The sequence below is a fragment of the Anomaloglossus baeobatrachus genome, chromosome 4 (assembly GCF_048569485.1).
Source record: "Anomaloglossus baeobatrachus isolate aAnoBae1 chromosome 4, aAnoBae1.hap1, whole genome shotgun sequence".
In the NCBI taxonomy this organism is placed as follows: domain Eukaryota; kingdom Metazoa; phylum Chordata; class Amphibia; order Anura; family Aromobatidae; genus Anomaloglossus; species Anomaloglossus baeobatrachus.
In genome coordinates this window covers 468909552-468925657 of record NC_134356.1, presented here as the reverse complement: position 1 = coordinate 468925657, position 16106 = coordinate 468909552, and the positions used below count along the sequence as shown (strand labels likewise).

At 45.6% G+C, this 16106-nt stretch overlaps 1 protein-coding gene across 2 annotated transcripts in view; it reads left to right on the top strand.

Annotated features, from left to right (window-relative positions):
* ENTREP2 (endosomal transmembrane epsin interactor 2) overlaps nucleotides 1–16106 on the top strand; it is a 1488859-nt gene that overhangs the window by 922295 nt on the left and 550458 nt on the right. For both annotated transcript variants that reach the window (XM_075342723.1, XM_075342722.1), the window contains exon 4: nucleotides 14974–15105. In XM_075342723.1, the coding sequence (XP_075198838.1) occupies nucleotides 14974–15105 (132 nt within the window). The remainder of the gene's footprint in view (nucleotides 1–14973; nucleotides 15106–16106) is intronic.

Sequence of the window (16106 nt, the reverse complement as noted above, 5' to 3'; positions counted from 1 at the left end):
TAATGAGTTGGAGTGTGCAATGCAGGTAGAGGTGCTGCAAATGTCTTTGCACTAGTGTGACTAGACAAAAGTCCAATAGCCACGTTTAGGATGCCACTAGGTACACTGAGTGTTTGCTAGTATAATGGCTTAGTTATAATGAGTTGGAGTGTGCAATGCAGGTAGAGGTGCTGCAAATGTCTCTGCACTAGTGTGACTAGACAAAAGTCCAATAGCCACGTTTAGGATGCCACTAGGTACACTGAGTGTTTGCTAGTATAATGGCTTAGTTATAATGAGTTGGAGTGTGCAATGCAGGCAGAGGTGCTGCAAATGTCTTTGCACTAGTGGGACTATAGCAAAGTCCAATAGCCACGTTTAGGATGCCACTAGGTACACTGAGTGTTTGCTAGTATAATGGCTTAGTTATAATGAGTTGGAGTGTGCAATGCAGGTAGAGGTGCTGCAAATGTCTTTGCACTAGTGTGACTAGACAAAAGTCCAATAGCCACGTTTAGGATGCCCCTAGGTACACTGAGTGTTTGCTAGTATAATGGCTTAGTTATAATGAGTTGGAGTGTGCAATGCAGGCAGAGGTGCTGCAAATGTCTTTGCACTAGTGGGACTATAGCAAAGTCCAATAGCCATGTTTAGGATGCCACTAGGTACACTGAGTGTTTGCTAGTATAATGGCTTAGTTATAATGAGTTGGAGTGTGCAATGCAGGTAGAGGTGCTGCAAATGTCTTTGCACTAGTGTGACTAGACAAAAGTCCAATAGCCACGTTTAGGATGCCACTAGGTACACTGAGTGTTTGCTAGTATAATGGCTTAGTTATAATGAGTTGGAGTGTGCAATGCAGGTAGAGGTGCTGCAAATGTCTCTGCACTAGTGTGACTAGACAAAAGTCCAATAGCCACGTTTAGGATGCCACTAGGTACACTGAGTGTTTGCTAGTATAATGGCTTAGTTATAATGAGTTGGAGTGTGCAATGCAGGTAGAGGTGCTGCAAATGTCTTTGCACTAGTTTGACTAGACAAAAGTCCAATAGCCACGTTTAGGATGCCACTAGGTACACTGAGTGTTTGCTAGTATAATGGCTTAGTTATAATGAGTTGGAGTGTGCAATGCAGGCAGAGGTGCTGCAAATGTCTTTGCACTAGTGGGACTATAGCAAAGTCCAATAGCCACGTTTAGGATGCCACTAGGTACACTGAGTGTTTGCTAGTATAATGGCTTAGTTATAATGAGTTGGAGTGTGCAATGCAGGTAGAGGTGCTGCAAATGTCTTTGCACTAGTGTGACTAGACAAAAGTCCAATAGCCACGTTTAGGATGCCACTAGGTACACTGAGTGTTTGCTAGTATAATGGCTTAGTTATAATGAGTTGGAGTGTGCAATGCAGGCAGAGGTGCTGCAAATGTCTTTGCACTAGTGGGACTATAGCAAAGTCCAATAGCCACGTTTAGGATGCCACTAGGTACACTGAGTGTTTGCTAGTATAATGGTTTATTTATAATGAGTTGGAGTGTACAATGCAGGTAGAGGTGCTGCAAATGTCTTTGCACTAGTGGGACTATAGCAAAGTCCAATAGCCACGTTTAGGATGCCACTAGGTACACTGAGTGTTTGCTAGTATAATGGCTTAGTTATAATGAGTTGGAGTGTGCAATGCAGGTAGAGGTGCTGCAAATGTCTTTGCACTAGTGTGACTAGACAAAAGTCCAAAAGCCACGTTTAGGATGCCACTAGGTACACTGAGTGTTTGCTAGTATAATGGCTTAGTTATAATGAGTTGGAGTGTGCAATGCAGGCAGAGGTGCTGCAAATGTCTTTGCACTAGTGGGACTATAGCAAAGTCCAATAGCCACGTTTAGGATGCCACTAGGTACACTGAGTGTTTGCTAGTATAATGGCTTAGTTATAATGAGTTGGAGTGTGCAATGCAGGCAGAGGTGCTGCAAATGTCTTTGCACTAGTGGGACTATAGCAACAGTCCAATAGCCACGTTTAGGATGCCACTAGGTACACTGAGTGTTTGCTAGTATAATGGCTTAGTTATAATGAGTTGGAGTGTGCAATGCAGGCAGAGGTGCTGCAAATGTCTTTGCACTAGTGGGACTATAGCAAAGTCCAATAGCCACGTTTAGGATGCCACTAGGTACACTGAGTGTTTGCTAGTATAATGGCTTAGTTATAATGAGTTGGAGTGTGCAATGCAGGTAGAGGTGCTGCATATGTCTTTGCACTAGTGTGACTAGACAAAAGTCCAATAGCCACGTTTAGGATGCCACTAGGTACACTGAGTGTTTGCTAGTATAATGGCTTAGTTATAATGAGTTGGAGTGTGCAATGCAGGTAGAGGTGCTGCAAATGTCTTTGCACTAGTGTGACTAGACAAAAGTCCAATAGCCACGTTTAGGATGCCACTAGGTACACTGAGTGTTTGCTAGTATAATGGCTTAGTTATAATGAGTTGGAGTGTGCAATGCAGGCAGAGGTGCTGCAAATGTCTTTGCACTAGTGGGACTATAACAAAGTCCAATAGCAACGTTTAGGATGCCACTAGGTACACTGAGTGTTTGCTAGTATAATGGCTTAGTTATAATGAGTTGGAGTGTGCAATGCAGGCAGAGGTGCTGCAAATGTCTTTGCACTAGTGGGACTATAGCAAAGTCCAATAGCCACGTTTAGGATGCCACTAGGTACACTGAGTGTTTGCTAGTATAATGGCTTAGTTATAATGAGTTGGAGTGTGCAATGCAGGTAGAGGTGCTGCAAATGTCTTTGCACTAGTGGGACTATAGCAAAGTCCAATAGCCACGTTTAGGATGCCACTAGGTACACTGAGTGTTTGCTAGTATAATGGCTTAGTTATAATGAGTTGGAGTGTGCAATGCAGGTAGAGGTGCTGCAAATGTCTTTGCACTAGTGTGACTAGACAAAAGTCCAATAGCCACGTTTAGGATGCCACTAGGTACACTGAGTGTTTGCTAGTATAATGGCTTAGTTATAATGAGTTGGAGTGTGCAATGCAGGTAGAGGTGCTGCAAATGTCTTTGCACTAGTGGGACTATAGCAAAGAGTCCAATAGCCACATTTAGGATGCCACTAGTTACACTGAGTGTTTGCTAGTATAATGGCTTAGTTATAATTAGTTGGAGTGTGCAATGCAGGCAGAGGTGCTGCAAATGTCTTTGCACTAGTGGGACTATAGCAAAGTCCAATAGCCACGTTTAGGATGCCACTAGGTACACTGAGTGTTTGCTAGTATAATGGCTTAGTTATAATGAGTTGGAGTGTGCAATGCAGGTAGAGGTGCTGCAAATGTCTTTGCACTAGTGTGACTAAACAAAAGTCCAATAGCCACGTTTAGGATGCCACTAGGTACACTGAGTGTTTGCTAGTATAATGGCTTAGTTATAATGAGTTGGAGTGTGCAATGCAGGCAGAGGTGCTGCAAATGTCTTTGCACTAGTGGGACTATAGCAAAGTCCAATAGCCACGTTTAGGATGCCACTAGGTACACTGAGTGTTTGCTAGTATAATGGCTTAGTTATAATGAGTTTTAGTGTGCAATGCAGGCAGAGGTGCTGCAAATGTCTTTGCACTAGTGGGACTATAGCAAAGTCCAATAGCCACGTTTAGGATGCCACTAGGTACACTGAGTGTTTGCTAGTATAATGGCTTAGTTATAATGAGTTGGAGTGTGCAATGCAGGTAGAGGTGCTGCAAATGTCTTTGCACTAGTGGGACTATAGCAAAGTCCAATAGCCACGTTTAGGATGCCACTAGGTACACTGAGTGTTTGCTAGTATAATGGCTTAGTTATAATGAGTTGGAGTGTGCAATGCAGGCAGAGGTGATGCAAATGTCTTTGCACTAGTGGGACTATAGCAAAGTCCAATAGCAACGTTTAGGATGCCACTAGGTACACTGAGTGTTTGCTAGTATAATGGCTTAGTTATAATGAGTTGGAGTGTGCAATGCAGGCAGAGGTGCTGCAAATGTCTTTGCACTAGTGAGACTATAGCAAAGTCCAATAGCCACATTTAGGATGCCACTAGGTACACTGAGTGTTTGCTAGTATAATGGCTTAGTTATAATGAGTTGGAGTGTGCAATGCAGGCAGAGGTGCTGCAAATGTCTTTGCACTAGTGGGACTATAGCAAAGTCCAATAGCCACGTATAGGATGCCACTAGGTACACTGAGTGTTTGCTAGTATAATGGCTTAGTTATAATGAGTTGGAGTGTGCAATGCAGGCAGACGTGCTCTGCAAATGTCTTTGCACTAGTGGGACTATAGCAAAGTCCAATAGCCACGTTTAGGATGCCACTAGGTACACTGAGTGTTTGCTAGTATAATGGCTTAGTTATAATGAGTTGGAGTGTGCAATGCAGGCAGAGGTGCTGCAAATGTCTTTGCACTAGTGGGACTATAGCAAAGTAAAAACCAAAAGGAAAAAATACTCCTAAAAACAATATTTATTAGGGAAAAATATTAAAAATGCCCAGAAATACAGAGCATAATAACTCTTATATTGTAAAAAGTCTTGAATTAGTCACGTGAAGTGAGTGGGAGGACAAGAGGTGTACAAACCAGCTAGTGAGGGAAGGGGCTATTATAATCTCAGCGTTTTATAGGTGAGCCCTAGGTAGCATGGCTCCAAATCTTTATGAAAATAGATTGATAGCCTATTATCCTTAGGGATATAATGGATTAGTCTCTCCCTCCCTTATAACTACCTACCAGCGGAGGTGCACCTTAAAGTATTGGGTACCCCCCGCTCCTCGTCGGCTTTCCCTAAGCTGTCCCTTTGACCCGCAAGTCGCATGAGACCCACCACCAAGGATATAAGTGCACAGAAGTCAATAGGTCATTGTCGAAAAAGTGGTCACCAAGAGGAGTTAGTGACCATAATACAACTTATCCTTAAATAATGACAAAAAAATGCAATATACACTAATATATTATTGCCTCAAAAGTGGGAATCCATACACAGTTTTTTCCTATGCTCTAAAATGCTATAATAGCCAATTTTCACTGCACATATACACTTTTAAGCACAGTTGGAAAAAATAATGTTAAGATACCAGCAGGCTTTGCGTCTCAGTCACCTGGGTCATTGTACTTAGAGGTTGAACTGGGGATATCTACCAGACGACTTGCCTTTCATCTTTGGCCATTGATGTCGGTCTGCTTACGTCACGAAAGCCAATTCTACTAAGATACAAAAACTTGTGGATACTATGAAATCCTTGGTTCCTCTTTTCCCCTGATGAACCCCTAAGATTAGATTTTTAGGGGGGAAACGCGTCGGGATTCTGGACTGTTACCAGTTACCTCAGCAGATAAGTTCCCTGCTGGGATTTTATGGTGTATTTCTATGCATCTTTGGTACATTGTTATCTTTATATCATCCTATTGGGATTTTTTGATTGCCACTAGTTACTCCAGCAGATTAATTCCCTGCTGGGTGTATATGCTGTTATCTCCATACATCACTGGTATGCTGGTATCTTAACATTATTTTTTCCAACTGTGCTTAAAAGTGTATATGTGCAGTGAAAATTGGCTATTATAGCATTTTAGAGCATAGGAAAAAACTGTGTATGGATTCCACTAGGATGCCACTAGGTACACTGAGTGTTTGCTAGTATAATGGCTTAGTCATAATGAGTTGGAGTGTGCAATGCAGGCAGAGGCGCTCTGCAAATGTCTTTGCACTAGTGGGACTATAGCAAAATCCAATAGCCACGTATAGGATGCCACTAGGTACACTGAGTGTTTGCTAGTATAATGGCTTAGTTATAATGAGTTGGAGTGTGCAATGCAGGCAGACGCGCTCTGCAAATGTCTTTGCACTAGTGGGACTATAGCAAAGTCCAATAGCCACGTATAGGATGCCACTAGGTACACTGAGTGTTTGCTAGTATATTGGCTTAGTTATAATGAGTTGGAGTGTGCAATGCAGGCAGACGCGCTCTGCAAATGTCTTTGCACTAGTGGGAATATAGCAAAGTCCAATAGCCACGTTTAGGATGCCACTAGGTACACTGAGTGTTTGCTAGTATAATGGCTTAGTTATAATGAGTTGGAGTGTGCAATGCAGGCAGAGGTGCTGCAAATGTCTTTGCACTAGTGGGACTATAGCAAAGTCCAATAGCCACGTTTAGGATGCCACTAGGTACACTGAGTGTTTGCTAGTATAATGGCTTAGTTATAATGAGTTGGAGTGTGCAATGCAGGTAGAGGTGCTGCAAATGTCTTTGCACTAGTGTGACTAGACAAAAGTCCAATAGCCACGTTTAGGATGCCACTAGGTACACTGAGTGTTTGCTAGTATAATGGCTTAGTTATAATGAGTTGGAGTGTGCAATGCAGGCAGAGGTGCTGCAAATGTCTTTGCACTAGTGGGACTATAGCAAAGTCCAATAGCCACGTTTAGGATGCCACTAGGTACACTGACTGTTTGCTAGTATAATGGCTTAGTTATAATGAGTTGGAGTCTGCAATGCAAGCAGAAGTGCTGCAAATGTCTTTGCACTAGTGGGACTATAGCAAAGTCCAATAGCCACGTATAGGATGCCACTAGGTACACTGAGTGTTTGCTAGTATAATGGCTTAGTCATAATGAGTTGGAGTGTGCAATGCAGGCAGAGGCGCTCTGCAAATGTCTTTGCACTAGTGGGACTATAGCAAAGTCCAATAGCCACGTATAGGATGCCACTAGGTACACTGAGTGTTTGCTAGTATAATGGCTTAGTTATAATGAGTTGGAGTGTGCAATGCAGGCAGACGCGCTCTGCAAATGTCTTTGCACTAGTGGGACTATAGCAAAGTCCAATAGCCACGTATAGGATGCCACTAGGTACACTGAGTGTTTGCTAGTATAATGGCTTAGTTATAATGAGTTGGAGTGTGCAATGCAGGCAGAGGCGCTCTGCAAATGTCTTTGCACTAGTGGGACTATAGCAAAGTCCAATAGCCACGTATAGGATGCCACTAGGTACAATGAGTGTTTGCTAGTATAATGGCTTAGTTATAATGAGTTGGAGTGTGCAATGCAGGCAGAGGTGCTGCAAATGTCTTTGCACTAGTGGGACTATAGCAAAGTCCAATAGCCACGTTTAGGATGCCACTAGGTACACTGAGTGTTTGCTAGTATAATGGCTTAGTTATAATGAGTTGGAGTGTGCAATGCAGGTAGAGGTGCTGCAAATGTCTTTGTACTAGTGGGACTATAGCAAAGTCCAATAGCCACGTTTAGGATGCCACTAGGTACACTGAGTGTTTGCTAGTATAATGGCTTAGTTATAATGAGTTGGAGTGTGCAGAGGACAGGAGGGTACAGTGCCAGGATTGTGGGGCTCTGGGTAGAGGAAAGGAAGCCTCCCTTTCTATTCCCTCCTAATGGGGAAATGCAGCGACGAAATCCCTGACCTTAGCTACACAGACGCTGTTGCTGTTTTCAGGACCTGTCACCTCTGGCTCTGACCCTGCCGGTACGAGCCCTTAAAAGGACTGATGGAAAGTGCTATCCCTATGCTGTCCAGCGCTGTGTATGGAGCGCATACAGCTGTATCGGCGATAGGACTCAGGACGGAGCTGCGCCAGTGATGTCTGACACCAAGGACGCAGAAGAGATAATGGCGTCCTGGAGGAAAATGTCCGGTTTTGTAATGCAGGGACATGTGACATGGACATCCTATCACACATGCCATTGCTTCTCTGGCTAAAAGTCCACTTAGCTGTGTGTGTGTCTGGGATTGGCTGACATGCTGGCCCGCCCCACAAGACGCGCGCGCTTAGGGAAGGAAGACAAGAAAAAAAAAAAAAAAAAATGGCGATCGCCATTATCCATACAGCAGTGATCTGAAGGCGCTGTTCACGCACACTATACACTGAAATGTCATAATAGTGTGAGTCACAGAGTGACTTACACTATTACAGCGGAAAGCCAGCTAGGAATTAGCTGTTTTTTTGCTGCTAGAACCGTTCTCGAACGTTTCTAGAACTATCGAGCTTTTGCAAAAAGCTCGAGTTCTAGTTCGATCTAGAACAGGCCCCAAAATCACTCGAGCCTAGAACTGGAGAACCTCGAACCGCGAACCGCGCTCAACTCTAATCTTCAGTGATGTTTCATGAAAAAATATAATAAAATATTTACAAAAATGTGAGGGGTGTACTTACCTTTGTTTTATACTGTATACTCCCACTCGTTGATTTGCAACATCAAGAAGGAAAAGTCTGGGAATTATGTTTTGAAAATCACAGGAACAAAATACCAATTAATAATGTGCATGTGAAGGAAAAATGGAGCCAAGATTTTCCAAACATATTCATTTATTTAGCATTGAGTATGCGCACCTCATGCAGAAAGTTATGCACTTACTCACATGGTATCAATGAGGTTACTAATGGTTGACTGAGGAATTTTCTACCATACTGAATGAACTTGGGCATACAATCATCAAGCTCCAGTGGCGGCAATCTTCGACCAATGGTGTCCGAAATATGCAATATCCGGAACCCTATAATCTTTATTCATTACATTCATTTGGTCTTGGAAACAGTGGTACGGCCTTTTCTCCAGTATCATAAGAAGAGCTTTTTTCCAATATGAAAACACCAGGCCAGATGTTGCTGGTAGTATTGTATGCAGCCTGCATGGCGTAAACATGTTACCGTTGCTTGCAGCACCTCCAGACTTGTCTCGCTACAAAAACATCTAGTATGACATTGGTTGGCAATCACAAAGGGAGTTGCCAGCAGTGGATATTGATGACTTGCATTACCATGTACACTCCTCAGCAGACCATTAAAGGAAACCTATCTTGATCCCAAACTGCTATTTAATCTGCAGGTTAATAACATTCTAAAGCTTCTTGGCTGTCACACAGAAAGCATGGCCATGGGTAGAAATTGAACTTTACTCTACTTAAAAACCTCTGGATATCAGTTAAGGCCGGGGTTAAACGAGCGTTTCAATCTGATATCTGCAATGCAATAAAATCTGTCATTGTACTCTGATCAATGTTATTCAATGAGGCCAAGCAAATCTGCAATGTTTTTCTCATGACGAATCGCCATGAAAGAAAAATTGCAGCATGCTGCCATTATCAACATACGTTGCTTCACTTGCACCCATACAAGTCTATGGGTCCGTGTGAACCATTGGACTTCACTTGGATGACATCCGAGTACATGTAGAGACAGGCAATAGAGAAGATGGAGAAATTAATATCTCCCTCTTCTCCGCACATGTGCTCTGATTCTTGTAACCGTAAGAATTGGAGCAAAGTAGATGCCGAGTGTCATTGGCAATCTCACATCCAATGCTGTTGCATCGGATGCTATATGCTCGTCTGACCCTTGTCTTAGAGGTATTTCAGAGTAGCTGCAGTCACAGCTCAGGATACAGTGAGTGGCAAATGTAACCACGCCCCAGGACATTGACTGACAGCTGTCGCTGCAGTCTATCAGTGCAAAGTCGGCTTTCACTTAGTGTACTAGAGCATCATTACAGCCTCTGCTCACTATGTACTGAGATGTGACTGAAGCCATGCCAACACGTCTCTATGACTGAAAGCTGGAGGCAATAAAGTTCATATCCTGCCAACAGCCATGTTTTCAGAGTGGTGATTGAGCAGGCTTAGAACGATATTAACCTGGAAATTAACCCCACATTTTCAGGTTAATAGTGTGTTAAGACATGGCAAATTCCCTTTAAAAATCTTATGGATGGCATAACAAGACATGAAAGTGAATGTGTGACACCCTGGCAAAACCAGGTACTCACAGTTAGGCCCCTGCATAACACCGTTCCCTCACTAGGAAACACACAACCAACCAGAAACCCTAGTCACCCCCCCCTTAGGGACAGATAGACACACCAGTGGGCGTGACCAGGTGGTTGGAACACGCCCACCCAGGGGTCTAGACAGCCCGGGGCGGGAAAACAAGCAGTGACGTTTGGAGTTCAGTTTGAAGAGGAGTGTGGGCTGGAGCTAAGTGTAGCTCCAGCAGAGAAGTTCAAGTTGAACGGTACCAGGGTAGGAGCCCTGGTGCCACTGGCTAGGAAGCGGACGGGGGTCTCTGTAAGCACGAGACGGGAAGATGGCTCGGTGGAACCGAGGTGGACCGGGACAGGGTTATAGCTCGCCGGTAGCGACATGGGGAACCGACCCGGAAACCGTAGCACAAAGGGGGGTACTCGGACCCTGAAGCCAGAAACCGGAATCAAGCGGACTGGTTAATTAACCGATTGAGGCCAGGACTAGAGGTCCTGTCCCACCCAAAGTCCCTCAAAGAAGACAACAGGCCACCTATTAGGGATAAGAGGTCACCGCCAAGGCCCATAGATCCCACGAGCCAGCGTCTGCGGGCACGGCTCCTCAGGCCACATCCAGCCGTGAGCGGACTCCTGAGTTTCACACTAGGAATGTCCACCTCACACAACGTAGTGCAGGAAAAGGATAAAAACCACCAGCCGAGTGGGGGACCCTGAAAGCAACCGGCCGCGGCACCGGCCACCATCACCTTGGTTTACCTGAGACTTGTGTGTTTTACTAACAGTGAGTACTCCAGCACCCCCTGTGGTCACCATCCCCTGCACCGAGCCACCGGGTCCCGGGGCCATCATCCCTGCCCACAGATGGGTTAACAATTTGCTGCACAACATTTCCCCCGGGTGCCCCATAACCGCAGCGGTGGTGTTCCACCTCATCACACACCGTGGGTGGCGTCATGAACTTACTACAGTCTAGCCCGTACATTTACGTCCCCCCCATTTATTCAGCGTGTCCGGAGACCCTTGAGCCACCACCCCAGAAGGCCCGGACCCCAGCGCCGGCTGCTGTCACGGGGGCGGCACACATTCATTTGTGTGCGTTGCACTCATATTAAATACTGAATGCTGTAAATTGAGATGTTTTAAAAATGTTATCTTCATTTTTCCTCATTAGTATATCATTAATTTGTGCATCGATCCTGTGATTTCCATAATTCTTAGATAGACTGAGCAATAGACAATATAAACAAACAAAAGAGAGAGATTTTATATAAAACTAGAAGGTGGCCCGATTCTACGCATCGGGTATTCTAGAACTTACGTATTGTGTAGTTCATGTATGATTTTTGTTTTATATATATATATATATATATATATATATATATACATGTTGTTGTGTGTAGTTACCAAGTGTTTGTGTAGGGCGCTGTACATGTTCTGGGTGTTGTCTGGGTGTGGCGGGGGGTGAGAGCGGTGTTGTATGTGTGTTGCGTGTGTTGCGTTGTTTGTGGAGCGCTGTGTGTCTGTCGCGTTGTGTGTGTGTGTGTTGCGCGGTTTGTGTGGGTGTGGTGTGTTTTGAGGGGAGGTATGTTTTGTGCAATGTGTGTGTTGTGCGGTATATGCGTATATTTATGTATGCCGCGGTGTTTGTGTGTTGGGTGTTGTGTGTGTGCGGCGTTGTCTGTGTGTGTGGGTATCTGTGTAGGGCAGTGTTTGAGGTTCCCAGTGTCTGTGTGGTGTTGTGTGTGTGTGTGTTGGGGGGAGGTGTGCACCTCCCATCGTGCTCCATCCCCCATGCTGCGCATCCCCCATCGTGCCCCATCCCCCATGCTGCGCACCCCCATCGTGCTCCATCCCCCATGCTGCCCAACCCCCATTGTGCTCCATCCCCTATGCTGCACATTCCCCATCGTGCTCCATCGCCGATGCTGCGCACCCCCCATCGTGCTCCATCCCCCATGCTGCGCACTCCCCATCGTGCTCCATCCCCGATGCTGCGCACCCCCCATCGTGATTCATCCCCCATGCTGCGCACCCCCCATCGTGCTCCATCCTCCATGCTGCGCACTCCCCATCGTGCTCCATCCCCCATGCTGCGCACCCCCCATCGTGCTCCATCCCCCATGCTGCGCACCCCCCATCGTGCTCCATCCACCATGCTGCGCACCCCCCATCATGCTACATCCCCCATGCTGCGCACTCCCCATCGTGCTCCATCCTCCATGCTGCACACTCCCCATCGTGCTCCATCCCCCATGCTGCGCACCCCCATCGTGCTCCGTCCCCCATGCTGCGCACCCCCCATCATGCTCCATCCCCCATGCTGCACACTCCCCATCGTGCTCCATCCCCCATGCTGCGCACTCCCCATCGTGCTCCATCCCCCATGCTGCGCACCCCCCATCGTGCTCCATCCCCCATGCTGCACACTCCCCATCGTGCTCCATCCCCCATGCTGCGCACTCCCCATCGTGCTACATCCCCCATGCTGCGCACCCCCCATCGTGCTACATCCCCCATGCTGTGCACCCCCCATCGTGCTACATCCCCCATGCTGTGCACCCCATCGTGCTCCATCCCCCCCATGCTATAATAGTTCTCCTATTATACTCAGAGAGGAGTATAATAGGAGGACTATAATAGGAGGAGTAGTCCTGGGGGGAGAGGAGTATAATGCCGGCTCCCCGCACATGTGTACCGGGATCCGGTGTACGCTGGTAACTATGATACACATCGGGTAACTAAGGGACCTTAGTTACCCGATGTGTATAATGGTTACCAGCGTTCACCGGCTCCGTCACGATCCCAGCATCGCAAGGTTATGTCTGGCGCTGATGGGATCGTGAAAGAGCCGGTGTACACTGGTAACTATGATACACATCGGGTAACCAAGGGACCTTAGTTACCCAATGTGTATAATGGTTGCCAGCGTTCACCGGCTCCGTCAAGCAGCGCAAGGTTATGTCTGGCGCTGCTGGGATCGTGACGGAGCCGGTGTACACTGGTAACTATGATACACATCGGGTAACCAAGGGACCTTAGTTACCCGATGTGTATAATGGTTACCAGCGTTCACCGGCTTCGTCACGATCCCAGCAGCGCAAGGTTATGTCTTGCGATGCGTGTGGAGGGCCGAGGCGAGTGGGCAATCCATGCGGAGGGCGGGGCCAGGCCGAGGCGAGCGACCAATCCGTGGGGGGCGGAGCTGAGGCGAGGCGAGCGGCCAATCCGTGCGGGGGGCGGGGCCATGGCGAGCCCAGCGGCCAATCAGCTTTGTGTCACCGTAAGGACACAATTTTGGAGCAAGACAGACAGACAGACAGACAGACATACAGACAGACAGACAGAATAAGGCAATTATATATATAGATATGGATAAATAACCTTTAACAAAATTTTCCACCCCAAAAATAATAAAATATTTGGCAGAGTAGGCAAAATCCAAAATATCTGCCCTCTGCAATGTATTATGCCCCCAACACAGTGATGTCACCACAGTTCCCCTACATACTATGAGGTCCCCATGACCCCAACACAGTATGATGGCCTCCACAGTCCCAAAACACAGCATTATGGAACCAACATAGCTTAGAACACAAAATAATGGATCCCACAGAGGCCTACACACAGTAAAATTGCCCTCACAGCTCTCCACACAGTATAATGGGAGCTTCTCAGCCCTTTGCATAGTATAATGGATCTTCACACAGATCAGTATCCCCCACATAGCAAAGTTCCCCTCACAACCTTTCACACAATATAGTGGTAGCCACATAGCTCTGAACACAGTACAGAGGACAGCATACAGTTCTCAACACATTGTAATAGCCCCCCACAAGTCCTCAATAAAGTATATTGGCCCACACAGCCCTCTACACAGTATATTTGATTTTACAGACCTGCATGCAGTTTTATGATAGCCACACAACTCTCCACATAGCATACTGTCCCTCATATAGCCTTCCACGCAATATACTGGCATTTCCATCAGCCCTAAACACAGTAAAATGACCACTATACAATATAGTAGTCCATCAAAGTCTTCCACACAGTAAAATGGCCCCCACAGAGCCCTCTTCTCAAATTAATAGCCTCCATACAACCCAGCACACAGTATAGTGGGCCCACACAGCCCTCCACATGGTATAATGACCTCTACACAGTTCTTCACACAGTGTAGTAGATACTCATTGCCCTCCACAGAGTATAATTGTCCCAAAACAGCCTTCTAGACAGTTTGATCACCCCCACAGTACCCCCCATATTCAGTTGATGGCCTGCACAGCTCCCTACACTTTGTGCTTGCCCTGCATCCCCTTACACACAGTATTATGGCCCCATACTTATTTATAAGATTAAAAAAGAAAGAACAAACACTATTTGCCTAAAGGGCAACAAGAGGTACCCTAACTAAAGACCTAATCAAATAAACTTTATTAAATTATATATATTGGACAAGGATTAAAATTGTCAGGTGGGAGGACAATTCCGTATTAGTTGAGTTCAGCCGCGGACTAACACTGCTCTGGATAAATCCTAACGTAGTATGTCTGGCTATTACCTACACTGCCTGTTAAAAACTACCTAACAGCTAATAGCCTCCCCGACATGTTTCGCCATGACTGGCTTCATCAGGGGGCTGAGGCTATATTCGGAGATCGGGGCCTTTACCTATGCAAACCACTTGTGCAAGCATCGCTGTGCTCAGGTACACTCGGTGCTCAGCCCAGTGCAAGCTGCTTGCAGTGTTTGATTGGCTTGCATGGGGAGGTAACAACAGCGTGATTGGATGTAGTGTGGACAAAAAAAATGGAGAGACTATGCCCACCTGCCCCGGATGTGATCTGTTTATGGCTGGCTGCATATGGGCGGAAACTTGATCTGCCAAATTAGTTTCCATTGAGGTTCAAGACAAGTCCCAGATCCAAACCAAACTTTTTCAAAAGTCTCTCTGCACCCGCCAAACTGAACTTCCATGGGTCCACTCATCTCTACAAATAACATCATTGTTTATATAACATCATCGTTTATAATATTTTGGATGGGCACTAATTTAGGAATATTTTTACCATATCTGAAAAACAATGCATGGTACCAGCTATTTGGCCACCTTGATTCATTTAAACTGTTCAATTAATAACATGTAATTTCACTTGCATTATAAATGTTTATAAAATCTATATTATCTTCTCTCTTAGATAAATATTAACAGCGATGGAGTCTGTGTTTGTTGTGAAATGCAACATCAGACGTCTGGTTGTAGCAATCCTGGAGAAACACTGAAACTTAATCCTTTGCAGGAGTGCAGTGCAGTGCGATTGACACTTAAGGTAAGAAAAACTTAGTCCTTGCCATGTCAACCCCAAACCTCAGTCAAAAATAGGAAGAGTCATAGTACAGAGCAGTGTTCCCCAACTCCAGAGCCACCAACAATGCATGTTTTCAGGATTTCCTTAGCAATGTTGGAATCATCACCTGTGCGTCAGATTAAATTATCACCTGTGTAATACTAAGGAAATCCTGAAAACTTGCACTGTTGGTGGCTCCTGAGGACTGGAGTTGGGTAACACTGGTCTAAAGACAGACACAGAACCTTTAAGTCAGTTGATAGTAACATTAGAAGGTCATCGACTTCATCTTATTTTGATTTGAAGTGTCCACTTCAAAACGGATGCCAAGTTGTCCAACTAAAAGTGCCAGTGATCAGCAGTAAATGTAGGGATTGATTATAAGAAGGTTTTCAAGTCCTTTGCTGTTTTCCAATAGGACAAAATAAATGTTACATGGCAGCAGTACAAAGAATTGACATGTTCTAAAGACAAAGGCGCACTTTGTAGCAATTATTTTCCTCTCGGCATATTTGTAGTATAGGGGACCGGAAGTGAATGGGCATGACTGGCCACATACAGTGCGTGGGAGCAGAGATAGTGGGCTTGACCAGACGTAGAAAGTGAGTAGGAGCAGAGATAGTGGTTGTGACCGACCATAGATAGTGAGCAGGAGCAGAGATAGTAGGCGTGACCGGCCTTAGATAGTGAGCAGGAGCAGAGATAGTTGGTGTGACCAGCCTTGACAGTGAGCAGGAGCAAAGATAGTGGGTGTGACTGGCTGGACTTAATAAACATTATTTTTTTAGTCCATGTAGTCATGGAGTTCTTTATAATAGAAGAGAAGATCTTGGGGTAAGACCCCCAGCATGGGGGTGGGGAGGCATAATCAAAGCGGCATACTTGTGGCTTAGTTGATGGGCATGATGCTCATATTTGTAGGCCAGCATGCAGCTGATAAGCTTTCATTTTACAAAGGGGGCCTTTGCCCCTTTCTCTTTCCC